This window comes from Mesoplodon bidens (genome assembly GCF_964165515.1).
Source record: "Mesoplodon bidens genome assembly, chromosome: 15".
NCBI lineage: Eukaryota > Metazoa > Chordata > Mammalia > Artiodactyla > Ziphiidae > Mesoplodon > Mesoplodon bidens.
This window is the reverse complement of record NC_138171.1, coordinates 1869533-1884857: the sequence shown is the minus strand read 5'-3', so window position 1 is coordinate 1884857 and position 15325 is coordinate 1869533. Positions and strand designations below refer to the sequence as shown.

At 60.8% G+C, this 15325-nt stretch overlaps 1 protein-coding gene across 2 annotated transcripts; it reads left to right on the top strand.

Annotated features, from left to right (window-relative positions):
- Positions 1–13931: 13931 nt before the first annotated feature.
- Positions 13932–15206, top strand: RPS21 (ribosomal protein S21; the record flags this gene model as incomplete). 2 transcript variants are annotated; one of them, XM_081255586.1, is made up of 6 exons in its annotated part: positions 13936–14027; positions 14243–14305; positions 14396–14459; positions 14577–14648; positions 15008–15063; positions 15143–15206. In XM_081255586.1, exons 2-6 carry the CDS (start codon positions 14256–14258, stop codon positions 15150–15152), a joined length of 252 nt encoding a protein of 83 aa, XP_081111712.1. In that variant the 5' UTR covers positions 13936–14027; positions 14243–14255. The 2 variants fall into 2 exon arrangements, with proteins under 2 accessions (XP_081111713.1, XP_081111712.1); XM_081255587.1 differs by lacking the exon at positions 15143–15206 and having other exon boundaries at positions 13932–14027; positions 15008–15067.
- Between the last annotated feature and the right edge of the window lie 119 nt (positions 15207–15325).

Genomic DNA, 15325 nt, shown 5'->3' with positions numbered 1-15325 from the left:
CCCCTCACTGCAGCTCCCCTGGCCCTGTGGGGCCTCCCAACCACGCCCCGCCTGTCTGGCCAGTCGGCAGAGCCTCCAGCCTTCCCTCCCCCTCTATCTCATGGGGACTTTGGCCTTAGTCCCTCTGCCCAGGACACAACAGAGCCCCTGCCCCTTTGTTTGACCACCTGGGCCTCTAGGCACCGCCCCAGAGAGCCATCAGGTATGCGCCTGGCCTGCTTTCTCAGGTGCATTCATTTTATTAAATCCAGTCCCACCTGTGTCCTGCCTTTCCCTAGCCCCAGGCCTGGCGAAGAGGAGGTGCCCAGAGAGTGCCCACTGCTTGAGGGAATGGCCTCTGGGGTTCACCCCCCGCAGGTCCGTCCAGGCTGTGAAGGGCCGTGTGACTTTGGGAGGCCTTTGGAGGAAGCCTCCGGTTCCCAGGAGAAGCCTCCCGGGCTGTGCCCCAGGGCCCCTTCCCAGCCCAAGGTCTGTGAGCTGGAAGGAGAGGCAGTGCCTGCTGGGAAGGGGGTGTAGGGAGGGGCTGCCGGCTGTGATGCGCCCAGGTGTCTGCATCCCCGCAACACATCACTCCCCTCCCTGGCTCACCGGGCACCCCCAACCCAGCCCTGGGCTTGAGGGGCAAAGCTCAGCATCAAATCTCAGGCCCCAGCCTCAGCGGAGGGGGTGGGCCAGGTAGGGGGCCCTAGGAAGCCCTGGGGAGGGGGCCTGGGACCTTCCTGGAGATCCAACCATCTCCCGAGAGCGAAGGGAGGGGATGGTTCAGTAGTGAGGTTGCTCTTAGGACCCCAGGCCCAGGCACCTCCCTTGAGGAAGGACGCCATCAGGGCACCTCCCAGCACCTTGCCGGGGTGTTAAATTGGGGATCCAGGCTTCCTGATCCCAGGTGTGTGGTGGGGAGCACGTGGGGTGACCCCGGAAGACGGTAACAACAGATTGCATCAATCACGGCATCCTCCACACGGGACTGCTGCGTCCACGTCAGACACCCACGGGGCCGACATTTCTGCAGTGTCATTTTTTTATCCTACTTGACCTTTGGCCCCTAGTACTCCCCTACCCCCATGCTCACCACCTCCCTGCTCTGTACTCCGGACTGGGCAGCCCTGGGGGGGGGGAAACGGATGAGGGGCGGGGGGGTGCCCAGCACAGAGGGAGGGGGTGGCACCTGCGGGCCTGGGTCGCCCCTCCCGTCCTCCTTCACAGGACCCATCTCCAGCAGGCCCCTTCCCCTGCCTCGGTCCCTGGGGCCTGGCCAAATGGTTACCGCGGGGTGACGGCTCTGCAGCTTCTCCGAGAGGTGCCCACAGACGGCCTTATATGGCCAGGAGGACTCACTGCCCAGGCGGAATCTGATCCCACGGGAAGCGCAGGGGTGCGGAGCTGTGCCCTGGCCCAGAGCAGGCCCACATGGGGAGTGGCTGGAATGGCCACAGCCTCCTCGGCCCGCAGTCCCCTAAAGGGAGCCACATTAGTCTGACCCCCTCACCAACTTTGGGACATCTGGTTGGGGGCCCTGTGATGAACCATGGGGGCTTCCCGCCCCGGCAAGAGCCGTGAGGTTCGAGGGCAGCCTGCCCTGCCCGGCACCACCCAAACAGCACCAGGTACGGCCCTCTCCCTGCCTGTGGGGCTTAAGGCCAGCAGCCCCTGGTCTGCCCTTGACCAGCCAGGCCACTGGCCCTCACTCAGCAAGTGGCCTCCTCCTCCCGGGCCGGCCCGGCCTGGCATCAGCGGCCCCCCGCCACCCAGAGCAGCACCGGGGTCCCCGTGCCACACCCGGGCCCCCACTGGGACTCAGCCTCCCTGCCTTGACTCCGCTCCCCAGCCCTCCTCCTCTCCCTCCACCACCCCTACCTTTCTCTCTTCTGACTCTCTCCTCTGGGCTTCTCATTCTCTGCCTACCCTCTCTCCGTCTCTGTCCCTCTGTATCCCTGCTTCTGTCTGTCTGTCTAGGTCTCTGGTGTCTCTGTCTCTCTTCCGGCCATCTGCCGCCTTAGATCTGCTGAGCTCCGCTACTCTGGGCAGCCCTCGGGGCACCCCTCCCCCGTGTCTCCCGGGGCCTTTGGAGAAGGATTTGCAGCAGCAGTGGTGGCAGAGCCACTGCCTGCCTGCCAGGCCTGTCTGCCCGCCTGGGAAGCTCTGGCCGCAGGGTCCCGGTGGCCCTTGCGGGCCGGGATGGAGAGTGGGCCGGCCGGGGAGGACACAGCTCTCCTGGGCCCCTGAGCTGCCACACGGCCCTGGGACACGGCAAGTGAAGGTGGAGTCTACCTCGTCCAGGGGAGCACCACAGTCCACTGCCTGCACGTGGGGGCTGTGGCCCGGGGAGGCCCCAGGCCACGGGCAGAGGGGGACAAGGGCCCACATGGTGCTGGGTGCAGCCACTCCTCAGGCCAGTGTGGGAGGGCAGGGACTCTTGTCACCTGCTGCTCAGGTGAGCAGAGGAGGCGAGGTGGGCCCAGACCACCCTCTGTGCCTCCCCCGAGCCAAAGGCCCGAGGGCAGCGTGGGGGCCCCCGGCCCTTGCCACGTGCGCGCATCTTGCCGGCAGGCTCTCTGGGAAACTGAGGCTCGGGTGGTGCTGTGGCCCAGGAAGCGTGAGGCAACAGGGTGAGGGGTTGACAGCTGTCTGTCTGTCCAGGATGTGCTCCAAGGGGATGCAGTAGAAGGGCAAGGGCTGCCAGGCCGCCAGGGCCGGGTTGGGGCAGGAGGCCTGGGGCAGCACCTGCCCTGTCCGTCCTCTGTGGTCCAGACTGGCACGTCCCCCGGGCTGGCAGGAGCCCGCGACATCTCCCTCAGCGCCGAGTGGGAGGGGGTGAGGTGGGGCCCCGGGGAGCCCTGGCCTGGACGCTGCCCGGGGGTTGAGAGCCACCCACTCTGGGGCCCCCAGCTGTGACAAGGGGTCCCTCCTCTCTCCATCACTTCACGTGGCTTTTCAGAGGCAGACTGCCCTGTCGTGCCTGTGCTGGAGACTCTCCAGTGCCCCCCCCCAGCCCCTGCAGCTTCCAAGGCCGTCAAGCTGCCCCTCGCCCCCTTGTTGCCCCCAGCGTTCCAGCCTCACTTGCCTCCTTACAAAGTCTAAGTGCCCCCTCGCACCCCAGGACCTTTGCACGACCCACACCTTCCACCAGGAATCTTCTCCCACCCAGCTCTGAGCCACCCTACAGAGCCCAGCTCCTGGGGGTACATTCTTCCTTCCTTCATTCAACGACTATTTAATATTTTTATTTATTTCATTTCACTATCTTATCATTTATCTTATGTCCCGAGCCCCATGCCAAGCAGGTACTGGGCAGTTGTGGCTGGATGCTGGGACACCTGTGCCCCATCACCTTCACACTGGCCTGGAGGCCCCGGGTGGGGGAGGGCAGGCCGACGGGGAGAGGGCTCAGCGTCCAGGCCCCCGCTTCTCTCGTGCAGCCTGAGGGCCACAGCGCAGAGTAAAAACATCAGGCAGTAACAAGTGCGGGCCAGGATGAAGGAAGTCGGGTCCCCTATGCTGCTGGCGGGGACGCAGACGGTATGCCTGTGGACCTAGTGTGGTGCTTCCTGAGAGGAAACGCAGCGTCCCCGGGGGTCCACACCCCCACTTCTGGGGGTGCATCCACACCGATCCCGTGCACGACGTCTGTGGCGGCGCTTTCCATAGCAGCCAAAAGGCAGAAGCAGCCCAGATGCCCATCAGTGGACGAGCGGGAGTGAGGTGCTCCACACCCACCACAACTCCGGGCCTGGCAGGCAGACCCTTTGAAGAAGCCGCTGGAACCAGGAGCCGGCAGTTCGGGGTGCGCCTGGGCCACGAGGCTCGGCTGAGCGGGCGGAGCGCAGCTGAGGCGGGAGCGGGTGACGGCAGGTGGAGATGGCAGAGGCAGGGGTGCCTCTGGGTGCCCGACGGCTCCCACCACACAGCCAGCTGGTCCCGTGCCTCCCGTGAGCGCCCGGGAGGCACAGGCCCGTGTTTAGGGCTGCGGGGAGCCCAAGACACTCAACCCTAAACAGGAGACTGACTCACACTGTCTCCCCTGAGTGTCCACGGGGCCCTGGGTCACACGCAGCTCAGCCTGCAGGCTTGTGCCTCGGAGCCTGACCGCGAAACCTGCCAAGTACTGGGGCTCCCCCAGGGCCACCAGTGCTTCAGATGCAAGTGACACCCGACCACCTCCAGTCTGCTGTCCCCCCATTTCATAAAAGGAGGGCTTGAGGGTATGGAAAGGTGGGGCTGCGGAGGGACCACTGGTTGGGCCCCGTCCCGCCCGCCCAGGGCTCCGTTCTGGCATCCCCTCCAGGACCCCCGCTGGGGCCTCCCCCTGCCAGTGTGGAGAGGTAGGGATGGTGGGTGGGCTCAGCTCCAGGCCTCTGTTTGCCTCAAGTTTCAACATTTACAAAACATTGGTCCTCGGCTCTCCTGGGGAGATATTTCCTAGAGGAATGTAAACACGGGAGACTTGGAAGGCTCACCGCAGTGGTAGGGTCTCCTGAGAGCACAGTCTCCTTCTCTGAGGGGCTCTGGGGGGGGTCTGTGGCTGGGTTTCCCCCCGGGGGTGGTAGTGAGGGAGGTGAAGCCTGGGAGTTGAAAGTCACCCCCTCCCTTGGAGCCCGGTCTCCTGTTGCCTCCGTGCTCCATCCGGGGCTTGCTGCGTGATCTCAGGTCAGAGGCGCAACCTCTCTGGGCCCCTGAGCCGATGGGGCTGATCGTGTTCTCCTGCCTGTCTTTGGCCCCAGTCCCTCAGCGCCACCATGTCTCTGTGCCACACACCCAGTGGGGCTTTAGGGAGCTGCCGTTTCTGGTGCCCTTGTGCTGGCGCTGGGCGGGCGCCTGATCTGATGCTCACAAAAGTCCATTTTACAGACAGGAGACTGGGGATCAGAGGGGCTATGTGGACGCTGCCTGTCACCAGCGCTGTGACCCCGAGGCATTGTGCGACCCAGCCCGCCGGTCAGGGGTCAGGAGGCTGCTGGGTTGGTCAGTCCTGACCTTATCTGCAAGGTGCTCAGTCCCCGTCCCGAGGGCTTGCTCCTGGCTGGACATGTGCCCACATGCTCTGTAGCAACAGCTGACCCCAGGCATTCTCAGGGAGGCCCCAGCCCTGGGAAGCTGAGCGGGGCAGAGCCTGTCAGGAGGCTGTCTGGGCCCTGCAGGAGGCTGGCACAGGCTGCCTGCAGGGCCTCCTGTATCTCCACCGGAATGCACCGAGCCCCCATCCCCTGCCCACCCAGGGGGAAGAATGTGGCTGAGGCTACAGGGGAGCAGGGAGCCTGGGGGCGGTGGTAAGAGGCCTCCCTCCGCCTTCTGGAATCCTCGGCCTGGCACCAGGTCCCCGCCTGCCTCTCCCCGCCCCCACTGCAGAACGAGCCCCTGGTCCTCCTCTCCGCAGGCTGCAGGGGCTCTGGGGTGACCAGTGTGAAGGGGTGGCACCTCCCAGGGCTGGTCCCTGCGTGACAGTGTCCCTTCCTCAGAGAGGCCTTCCCTGACCACCTGACCTACGGCCCCCTCAGATGGGCCGTTGCCCTTCAGAGCCCTAGACCACGCCCCACTGGCATCCTGGGCCAGACGCCTCCCTGCAGGGCCCTCCTGGGCACAGTGGGGTGTTGAGCAGCATCCCTGGTTTCTACCCACTAGTGGTCAGTAGCACCCTCCCCTCCCCCAGGCATGACAGTCAGCCAGAGTCAGTATGTCCTGGGGGGAACCGTCCCTGGATGAGACCCAGTGACCCAGACCTTCCTGAGATGAGATGCTTATTGTCCTCTTCCCTGAGGACATGGATCACCCGTCCTGAACGCTGCAGGGCCCAGTGCCTGCCCGGGGCCCCAGGACAGCGTCCCAGCCTGCACAGCCACCTGCGCGAGGTCACAGCAGGTTGGGGGGCGGCACCTCCTGGCTGGGCCCTGCTGGACATCCCAGGGCCTCAGAGTCCCAGAGCGCCTGTGGAGCTGGGCGGGGAGCGGAGAAGCTGCCCAGAGCCCAGAGGAGCTGTGGGGCCGGGCTGTGCCAGACAAGCCCGGGCCATGCCCGTTCACGTGGGGCAGGAATCTGGATTCCGTCACTCTCCACCTGGGCTTTCCAGGCCCAGTAAACCTCTGTCCCTGGGCATGTTTCTGCAGCAGCTGACACGCTCGGCTGCCTGGTGCTCAGAGGCTGGGCTGGGCCCCGCAAGCAGCCCTGTCCACCCAGGCCCCCTGCTGGGCATCCCCGGGGCAGAGCAGGGAGGTGAAGGACCTCCAACCCGCGCTTCGGAGTGCACCGTGCCTGAAAGCCCACCATGAACCCTCCTTAGGGCTCAGCTTGGGGCGGGCGGGGGGTCAGGTGGGGGTCCTCTCCGCCGGCACAAGGACCCGTCCTGGCTGCGCTGCGTCCCACCCCTCCAACCCCAGAGCCCGAGGCTGGATTCGAGCCCTGCCCTGCATCCTGGCTCCGTGACTCTGGGGGAGCCACTTCCTCTCCCTTGGCCTCAGTTTCCTGAGCTGTACATGCTGCGGGTTCCTCCCAGGTCAGGAAGAGCCGGTCCAAGGTCACCTCCCAGACAGACAAGACAGATAGACCGCAGTACCCGTTTCCACTGAAGAGAACAGCAGCAAAGGGGTGGGTGGAAGAGTGGTCCTTCCCTCCCTAGATCTGTGCCCGCCCGCAGGTGTACAAGGCCCCCCGCTGCCCTGTCCTGTTGAACCCTCACCTCCACCCATGGGGGAAGGGAGAACAGCTTCGACCTTCTGATGGGGCAACTGAGGCTGAGAAAGGAGAGGGGGGACTTCCCTGGCGGTCCAGTGGTTAAGATTTCACCTTCCAATGCAAGGGGTGCAGGTTCGATCCCTGGTCAGGGAGCTAAGATGCCACATGTCTAACGGCCAAAAACCAAAACATAAAACAGAAGCAATATTGTAACAAATTCAATAAATACTTTAAAAATGGTCCACATTAAAAAATCTTAAAAAAAAAAAAAAAGGAGAGGGGCCGGGGCCGGGGGATCGGCACTAGAAAAGAGGGCTGCCCAGTCCCAGGCCTTTGCCTTAATCGCTGTGCTGGCCCTTCAGGATGGCGGGGCTTGGGACAGAGGTCAGCCTGGAGCCAGACCCTGGTGTCCGCCCCGTCAGGCCTGGCCGGGGGGGTGGGGTAAAGGTGGGCCTTGCTGCCTGCTCTCTGCAGCCTTCTTGCTTTGAACCTGAAACTCCACTGGTTTGGCTGGAACATCTTGGCCTGTGGCCAGCATGCTGAGCCCGCAGCATGTCCACTAGGATGAGGCAGGTGGACGCTGTGTGCGTGCCTGGGGCGGAAGTGCCTCCTTTCCTGTCCTTGGCTCGGTCCTGTAGCCCGGCCCCACCGGAGGGATGGGGCCAGAAGATGGACGTTCTTGGGTGTCTCTGACCTCAGAGTCCTCTCCGCTGGGTGTCAGCTGGGGTCCGGTGCCCAGCCCGGCCCCCCACTCCGCCTCCAGAGCGCCTGCGCCTGTAACTGGGGAAGGGGCCCGCGAGGGCCTCCTGGGTGCCACCCAGACCTGCCCCAATGCCAGCACAGTCAGCAGCACACCCTGCCTGCCTGGGTGAACGTGGATGTAAAAACCCAGGGGGTGGAAGCTTAGGGTTTGTGTTCCTCACCACGTTTAGGTTATACCTCAATAAAAAATCTCATATGGTAAAATAAATAAAATAAAATGACAAAATAAAATAAAGTAAAATAGAAGAGAATGTGACACTGGCCAGACACTCTCAGGCTCCCCCGGCTCTGACAGCCTGTGAGTCACGATGCCCAAGGCGCCACAGCCCAGGTCACCGAGGCTGGGCCCACGTGCTGGGGCTGCACGCTGGCTGTGACCTCCCTTGAGCCTCACGGAGACTGGGGAGGGCCGATGTCTGCCTATCTCCCTGAGACCAGAGGATGGGAATCACGGCTGGGTGGCGGTGGCACCAGGACCTGCTCGGTGGGAGCCTGCGTGCTCCTCCGCCCCTGGGAGCCCCTCTGAGGCAGGAACTCTGACGTGAGCTGGGCCTTCTCCCGAGAGAACAGGGCAGGCAGGAAGGGCCAGTGGCCACAGCTCCTGGCCGGGTCTGCACAGGGAGAAGCCTGTCCCTTGGCCCTGAGCTGCAGCTCACCCTGGCCCGTGCCCAGGCCCGGAAGGAGGGTTTCCTGGTTTTGGGGCTGGTTCCCTTCCACACACAATACATTTCAGGCTGACCTGGCCCCACCCGGCCCAGAAGCAGCCACTCTGGGAGGAGGAGGGAGGTGCCCCAGGAAGGCTGAGAGCCTTGCTTACCTGTCTGTGAGGTGGGTCCCCAGGATGGTGCTGGGGAATGGGCAGCGGATACTGCACACGGACACCATCCAACACCACTGGCCGCTGTCACCCAGCTGGGCAGCCTGAATGAGGACCCGTGTGAGACTGGGGTGGTGATAGTGCATCTTCTGGAGTCATCAGCCCAGGGTTCAAATCTATAGCGATGGGACCTGGGGTCACAGCATAATAATGATGGTGATAGAGGTGATGATGAAGGTGGCAGTGATGGTGATCGTGACGATGGGGATGCTGAGGGCCTCCTGAAGGCCACGTCCACTCTGAGCACCGTGTATGTGTTAACCCTCCCGGGTGGTGCTCTTACCGCTGTCCCTACTTTAAAGCCAGGAGGAGGAGGAGACAGCTAAGTGACCTGTCATACAGCTACGAGGCAGAGGGAGGGTGCAAAGTCAGCCTGCCATCCTGATGGGATACTGGAAGTCAGGGCGATTTAGAGCACTTGGCGGGTGCAGGGGGCAGTAACAGGTGTATGCTCTGTAGACCTGAAAGTGCTCGGGTATCCTGATGGGGACCATCCTGCTGAAGAGCTGCTTCTCTGAGCCCCTGGGAGCTGCCCCGGGAGCTGCAAAAAGGGCTCAGGACAGAGTCTTCAAGTGCCAGGTCCTCCCGTCCCCAATCCCTTCATCCCACCCAGCCTCTGGCCCTTTTCCAACCTGGAGACCCCACAGGAAACTCAGTAAACAAGTCACCCCTTGGGCAAGGGGCAAGGGGCCAGGGATCTGAGGGAGGTGGCCAGCCCCCTTCAGCTGGCAGGAAAGTGGGCAGAGAGTGGACAGGTGAGCCTCTGCCCTTGGGCCTCTCACAGGGCTGCCTGCAGGGTCAGGTGCAGCTCTTGGGCGCCCCATAGTGGCTGCTGGGGAGAGTACAAGTGGGATGCAGGGACACCTCTCCCCAGGTTCCTGACCTCTGGCAGCCTCCAGCCTGAGCAGCTGCCCCCGGCCACTTCAGATGCCAGGAGACCCTGCTGATGGAAGGCCCACGTAGGCTCCCTTCAGGGACCACTGGCTCCTCTGTCTGCAGGGTTTCTTAAAGGGGGGGGTGCTCATCCAGATTTCACAGGCCCGAGGATGGGGTCACAGGGCTTCCTTTTGAAGATCTTGGCCTTGGGATCCCACCTCGGGGAAGATGAGACTGTGATGTCTTGTGTGTGTGTGTGCCCATGTGTGCATGCGTGCGTGACCTATAGTCTTAAAAATTTTTTTTGATTGTGATAAAATACATATAACATAGAAATTACCACCTTGATCATTTTTTTTTTTTTTTTTTTTTTGTGGTACGCGGGCCTCCCCCCTCCCTGCCATGGAGCACAGGCTCCGGACGCGCAGGCTCAGCGGCCATGGCTCACGGGCCCAGCTGCTCTGCGGCACGTGGGAACCTCCCGGACCGGGGCATGAACCCGCAGCCCCTGCATCGGCAGGCACACTCTCAACCACTGCGCCACCAGGGAAGCCCCTCCTTCATCACTTTTAAGTGCGCAGTTCAGCGGTATTAAACACATACATAATGTTGTGCAGCTGTCCCACCATCCATCTCCAGAACTTTCTCATCTTGTAAAACGGAACTCTATACCCATTAGACACTAACACCCCATCCCCCATCTTCCAGCCCCTGGCTCCCACCATTCTACTCTCCATCTAAATCTCCTCTAGGTACCTTGTATAAGTGGAATTACACAGTGTTTGTCTTTTTATGACTGGCTTATTTTAATTCGCAGAACATCTTCAAGGTTCGTCTGTACACGTGTCACAATCTCCTTCCTTTTTAAGGATGAATAATGTTCCACTGTATGCATAGCCCACATTTTGCTTATCTGTTCATCCACCCATAGACACTTGGGTTACTTCCACCTCTTGGCTCTTGTGAATAATGCTGCTGTGAACATGGGTGTGCAAATATCTCTTCAAGACACTGCTTTCCATTCTTTTGGGTAAATGACCCAGAAGTGGAATTGCTGGATCACACGGTAGTTTTAAGTTTTTGAGGAAACACCGTACTGTTCCCCACAGCAGCTGCACTATTTTACATTCCTAACAACAATGCCCAAAGGTTCCAATTTCTCTATATCCTTGTCAACACTTATTTTTATAATATTTATTTTTTTATATTATTTTTTATAGTGGGTGTGAGTGGTATCTCGTAGTTTTGACTGGCATTTCCCTGATGATTAGTGGATGCTACACGTTTAAATGTTCCTATTGGCCATTTGTATATCTTCTCTGGTGAAATGTCTTTCGGAGTCCTTTGCCCATTTTTTTTTTTTTTTTTGCGGTACGCGGGCCTCTCAGTGTTGTGGCCTCTCCCGTTGCAGAGCACAGGCTCCAGACGCGCAGGCTCAGCGGCCATGGCTCACGGGCCTAGCCGCTCCGTGGCATGTAGGATCTTCCCGGACTGGGGCACAAACCCGCGTCCCCTGCATCGGCAGCATCGGCAGGCGGACTCTCAACCACTGAGCCACCAGGGAAGCCCCTTTGCCCATTTTTGAATTAGGTTTTTGTTGTTGTTGTTGATTAGTTTTAGGAGTTCTCTCTCTATATTCTTAATATTAATCCCTTATCAGATGTATGATTTGCAAATATTTTCTCCCATCTTTGGGTTGCCTTTTTACTGTTGATGGTGTCTTTTTTAAGAAAATTTTATTTAAAATTTTGGGGGGCCACACCACGAGGCACGTGGGATCTTAGTTCCCCAAACCTGCACCCCCTGCATTAGAAGTTCAGAGTCTGAACCACTGGACCGCCAGGGAAGTTCTGATGGTGTCTTTTTTTTTTTTTTAATGAATTTATTTATTTATTTTTGGCTGCATTGGGTCTTTGCTGCTGCGCACGGGCTTTTCTCTAGTTGTGGTGAGCAGGGTCTACTCTTTGTTGTGGTGTGCGGGATTCTCACTGCGGTGGCTTCTCTTGTTAAGCAGAGTGGGCTCTAGGCACACGGGCTTCAGTAGTTGTGGCTCACAGGCTTAGCTGCTCCATGGCATGTGGGATCTTCCCAGACCAGGGCTCGAACCCATGTCTCCTGCACTGGCAGGCAGATTCTTAACCACTGTGGCACCAGGGAAGTCCCCCAATGGTGTCTTTTTGATGCACAAATTTAATTTTTCATGAAGTCCAATTTTTTTTGGTTGTTGTTGCTGCTGCCTGTGCCTTTGGTCACATATGCAAGAAATCATTGCCAAACCCAATGTCATGAAGGTTGTGTCCTGTTTTCTTCTAAGAGTTTTATAGTTTTACGTTTTATGTTTATGTACTTGATCCATTTTGAGTTAATTTTTGCAATTGGTGTGAGGTAAGGGTCCAGCTTCATTCTTTTGCATGTGGAGACCCAGTTTTCCCAGCACACTTGTTGAAAAGACAGTCCTTTCCTTCTTAAACGGTTCTCATCAAAAATCATTTGACCATATGTGTGCATGTGTGAGGGTTTATTTCTGGGTTCTCTACTCTGATGGATAGGACTCTCGCAGACCTCTGCCTCTCTCCTTTCTGGTGCTCCGGGGCTCTAGCTGTCTCCGTCTCCTGCCTCTCAGCTACAGAGACAATCTCTCTTTTTTTTTTTTTTGCGGTACGCGGGCCTCTCACTGTTGTGGCCCCCCCCCCCGCCGTGGTGCACAGGCTCCGGATGTGCAGGCCCAGCGGCCATGGCTCACGGACCCAGCCGCTCTGACATGCGGGATCTTCCCGGACCGGGGCACGAACCCGTGTCCCCTGCACCGGCAGGCAGACCCCCAACCACTGCGCCACCAGGGAAGCCCCAGAGACAATCTCTTGATGATCAGGTCTAGCTGGGCTGACCCACACACTGACACAGACAGGCAGGCCAGCTGTGCAGACCCCCAAATGAGACAGGCTGGCACCTGAGACCCTTTGCTGCAGGGCTTGCACCTGGACAAATATCTCCTTGAGCTACAAAACATTGTACCAAAAAAACTGTATGGGATGAAAAATAGCAGCATACATGCACCCTGGAAGCAAATTATGGACAGAAAGCTACAAAAAGACCAAAAACCCAGCTGCCACTTTTAAAGAGCTGGGAGCAAAAACAGGTCACAGGGAGCAAAAGCAGAGTCCTGCGCATGTGCCCTGCACACCCCACCACCTAAGGGGTGGGCAGACCACCTAAGCCACCCCTCTGGCCCGAGCCCTGGACCTGCCCCTATCCTCACCCCATATAAGAAACCAGCTCGACTCCCCTGGGGAGCTAGCAAGGGAACCTATTGTTTCCGCTCCCCCCTGCTGCAGCAGGAGCCCCGATAAAGCCTTGCCTGAATTTCTTGTCTGGCTTCTTATCAATTTCTATTGATTAGAGAAAGCCAAGAACCCTGGTCGGTAACACAACCACAAACATAAACACGTAATGTGTGTGCATGTGCTGGGGGTCCTGGAAAAAGCACACACCTCTCACGGCTGGCATGAACATGGAATGTGACCTTCCTACAGGGCGCTGGCCTCGGTGACCTCACTCCTGATGCCCAGCTGCTAGCGCCCAGCAGGAGCAACAGCACACTGCCCGCACGAACCCTGGTTTCCGGGTACGAGGGAACTGGTGGCCTCAGCCCTCACCAGGCCCAGATGTTAAACCCTCCCACAGCCGCACAGAAGTTGGCAGTGACTCAAATGGGGCACCGTGTGGCCAAGCTGATGGGGAGCATTTGCCCGTCACCACAGGGTGAGCAGACACAGCCCTGGGAAGTGAGCTGGGAGCCCAGACTGGGAGGATGGGGAGGGCGTGTCAAGCAAAGGGGCATTTGGACTTCGGAGACTCCACGGCCAGGCTCAGCCCGGGCAGCAGGCGGAGGCCAAGTGCGCAGGGTCTGGAGTCCACCCCCGAGGGGCCTTCCCTCTCCCCCGCGAGATGAAGCCCAGGAGGATGTTTTAGTCGAAGCTGCAGGGCTCGCCCCCAGGAACGCAGGGCGGGGGACCCTGGGAAGTCAGCTCCGCAGCCTGGAGTTTTTCTGTTTTCTTCCTTAACGGACCCTTAGCATCAGGAGAGACTGCTCCGTGGAGAACAGAGTGGAAGTGATGTGGGGGGAGGGGTCCTGGGCAGGGGCCGGATGGTGCAGGGCGAGGGAAGGGCTGGGGGGGCTCGACCTGGTTCTGCCACGAGGCTTGGCCGAGCTCCTTCCCTGCTCAGGCACTGGTTTCCCGAGGAGTTGTCTTCCACGTCCTGGGAGGGCGCCCCCCACCCCAGCCCTGCCGCTCCTCCCTCAAGACCCCAGGGGCTCTCCCCACTCTTCGCTCTTAGAACCAACGGCACCCCTCCTGCGTCCACGTTCGTGATGCCGGGCTTGTCTCCGGGGTAAGCGCTCCGGCCCGCAGCTCTCACGTGCTGACGAACGCGGCCCATTGCAGGGCCCCCGTCCCCGCCCTCGGCCCCCGGGTCCGCAGGTCCTGACTGAGCGGCCGCGGGCACCGGGCGGTCCCGGCGACGGGAAGCGCCCGCCCTGGGCGCAGCCCACCGCTGCGGGGACCCGCCCGCGGGCGCCCTCGCGAGTCCGCGCCGGCCATCCGCCCAGCAAGGGGACTCGCCCTCGTGGCTCGTCCGCGGCCAACCTGCAGCCGCCAGACCTCAGGAAGCTCTCACCCGCCGGAAGCAGAAGTACGTCAGAGCGGCCGGCCTTGCTCTCTGCGTAGAGTCGCGGCGGCGTGCGCGAGCCGGAAGTACTCGCCGAGGCCCCGCCCCACCCGCTAATAGCACTGCCGGGGGAAAAGGCCCTTCCTTTCTGCGCTCGCGCTTGTTGTGGTGCCACCAGGTAGGTGTCGCGGCCGCGGTCGGGGTCGGGCCCGGGGCCCGGGCTGGGTGGCGGCGCGGGGGCCTGGGTCGGTGCGGGGCGGGGACGGACTCGGGCGTGCGGGGGTCGGGGCCTGGGCGGGGGGGCGGCCCGGGGCCCGGGGTCGGTGCGGGGCGGGGACGGACCCGAGCGCGCGGACACGGCCCGTCCTCACGGCGCCGCGGGGGCCTCCATAGGCGCTCCCTCAACATGCAGAACGACGCCGGCGAGTTCGTGGACCTGTACGTGCCGCGGAAATGGTGAGCATCCTCTGCCCCGGTCCCTGCATCCCCCCGCCGCCGCCCCTCGCCCGCCGAGCCCCGTCCCCGCTCACTGCGCTCCCCCCGCAGCTCTGCCAGCAACCGCATCATAGGCGCCAAGGACCACGCGTCCATCCAGATGAACGTGGCCGAGGTGAGCCGGGCGGCGGGACGGCTTGTCCTCTGGGGAGGGGGCGAGGCCCAAACCCCAGGTTGAGACCCGAAGGCGTTTGGGTGTACCTCTTTGTGACCCTCCATTCTCGATTCATAGGTTGACAAGGTGACAGGCAGGTTCAACGGCCAGTTTAAAACCTATGCCATCTGCGGGGCCATTCGCAGGATGGTGAGTGTTCCCCGGCCTTGCTCAGCGGGCCTTTGAGCCGGAGTGGCATCTCCCTCCCTGTTCCCAACCTGAGCAGGTTTGTTGGCAGAAAAGACTGCAGCCTGCTGCACTGGACTGTGCTGGCTGCCAGCCCCTTCCTGGGGGTGGAAAAGGGTGCTCGGGGGCCCAGGAAAGGGCCCACCCTGAGAAAACAGGCGACGACCTTGGAGCTTCCCAGTTACCACAGCTCTTTCGGGCCCCAGGGGTCTGCAGGGGTCTGCTTGATGCTAGCGTGTGTCTACCTTTGGTCGGTTTGGACGGCAGTGTGGCTGGACCTCTGGTCAGCAGGGCACTTGGTCCCAATGTGCGTTCTCCCCTAGGGCGAGTCAGATGACTCCATTCTCCGACTGGCCAAGGCTGACGGCATTGTCTCAAAGTAAGAGGACTGGGGTTTGGGCACAGAGGCCCAGGATGTCTTTGGAGACCAGGTTTTAAAGTTCTTCCTTTTGTTCCAGGAACTTCTGACTAGAGAGGATCCTGGATGTGGAACGTGTGTTTATAAATAAAGAGTGAAAACCTATCTGTTGTTTCACTTCTGTGCTTTGGGGGGGCGGGCTCTTCTGGGCTCCGGAGGGTCCGGGCTGGTGTTCTGCTGTGATTGGAGGGGGTGGCCGGCTGAAGGCAGCCTATGACACATG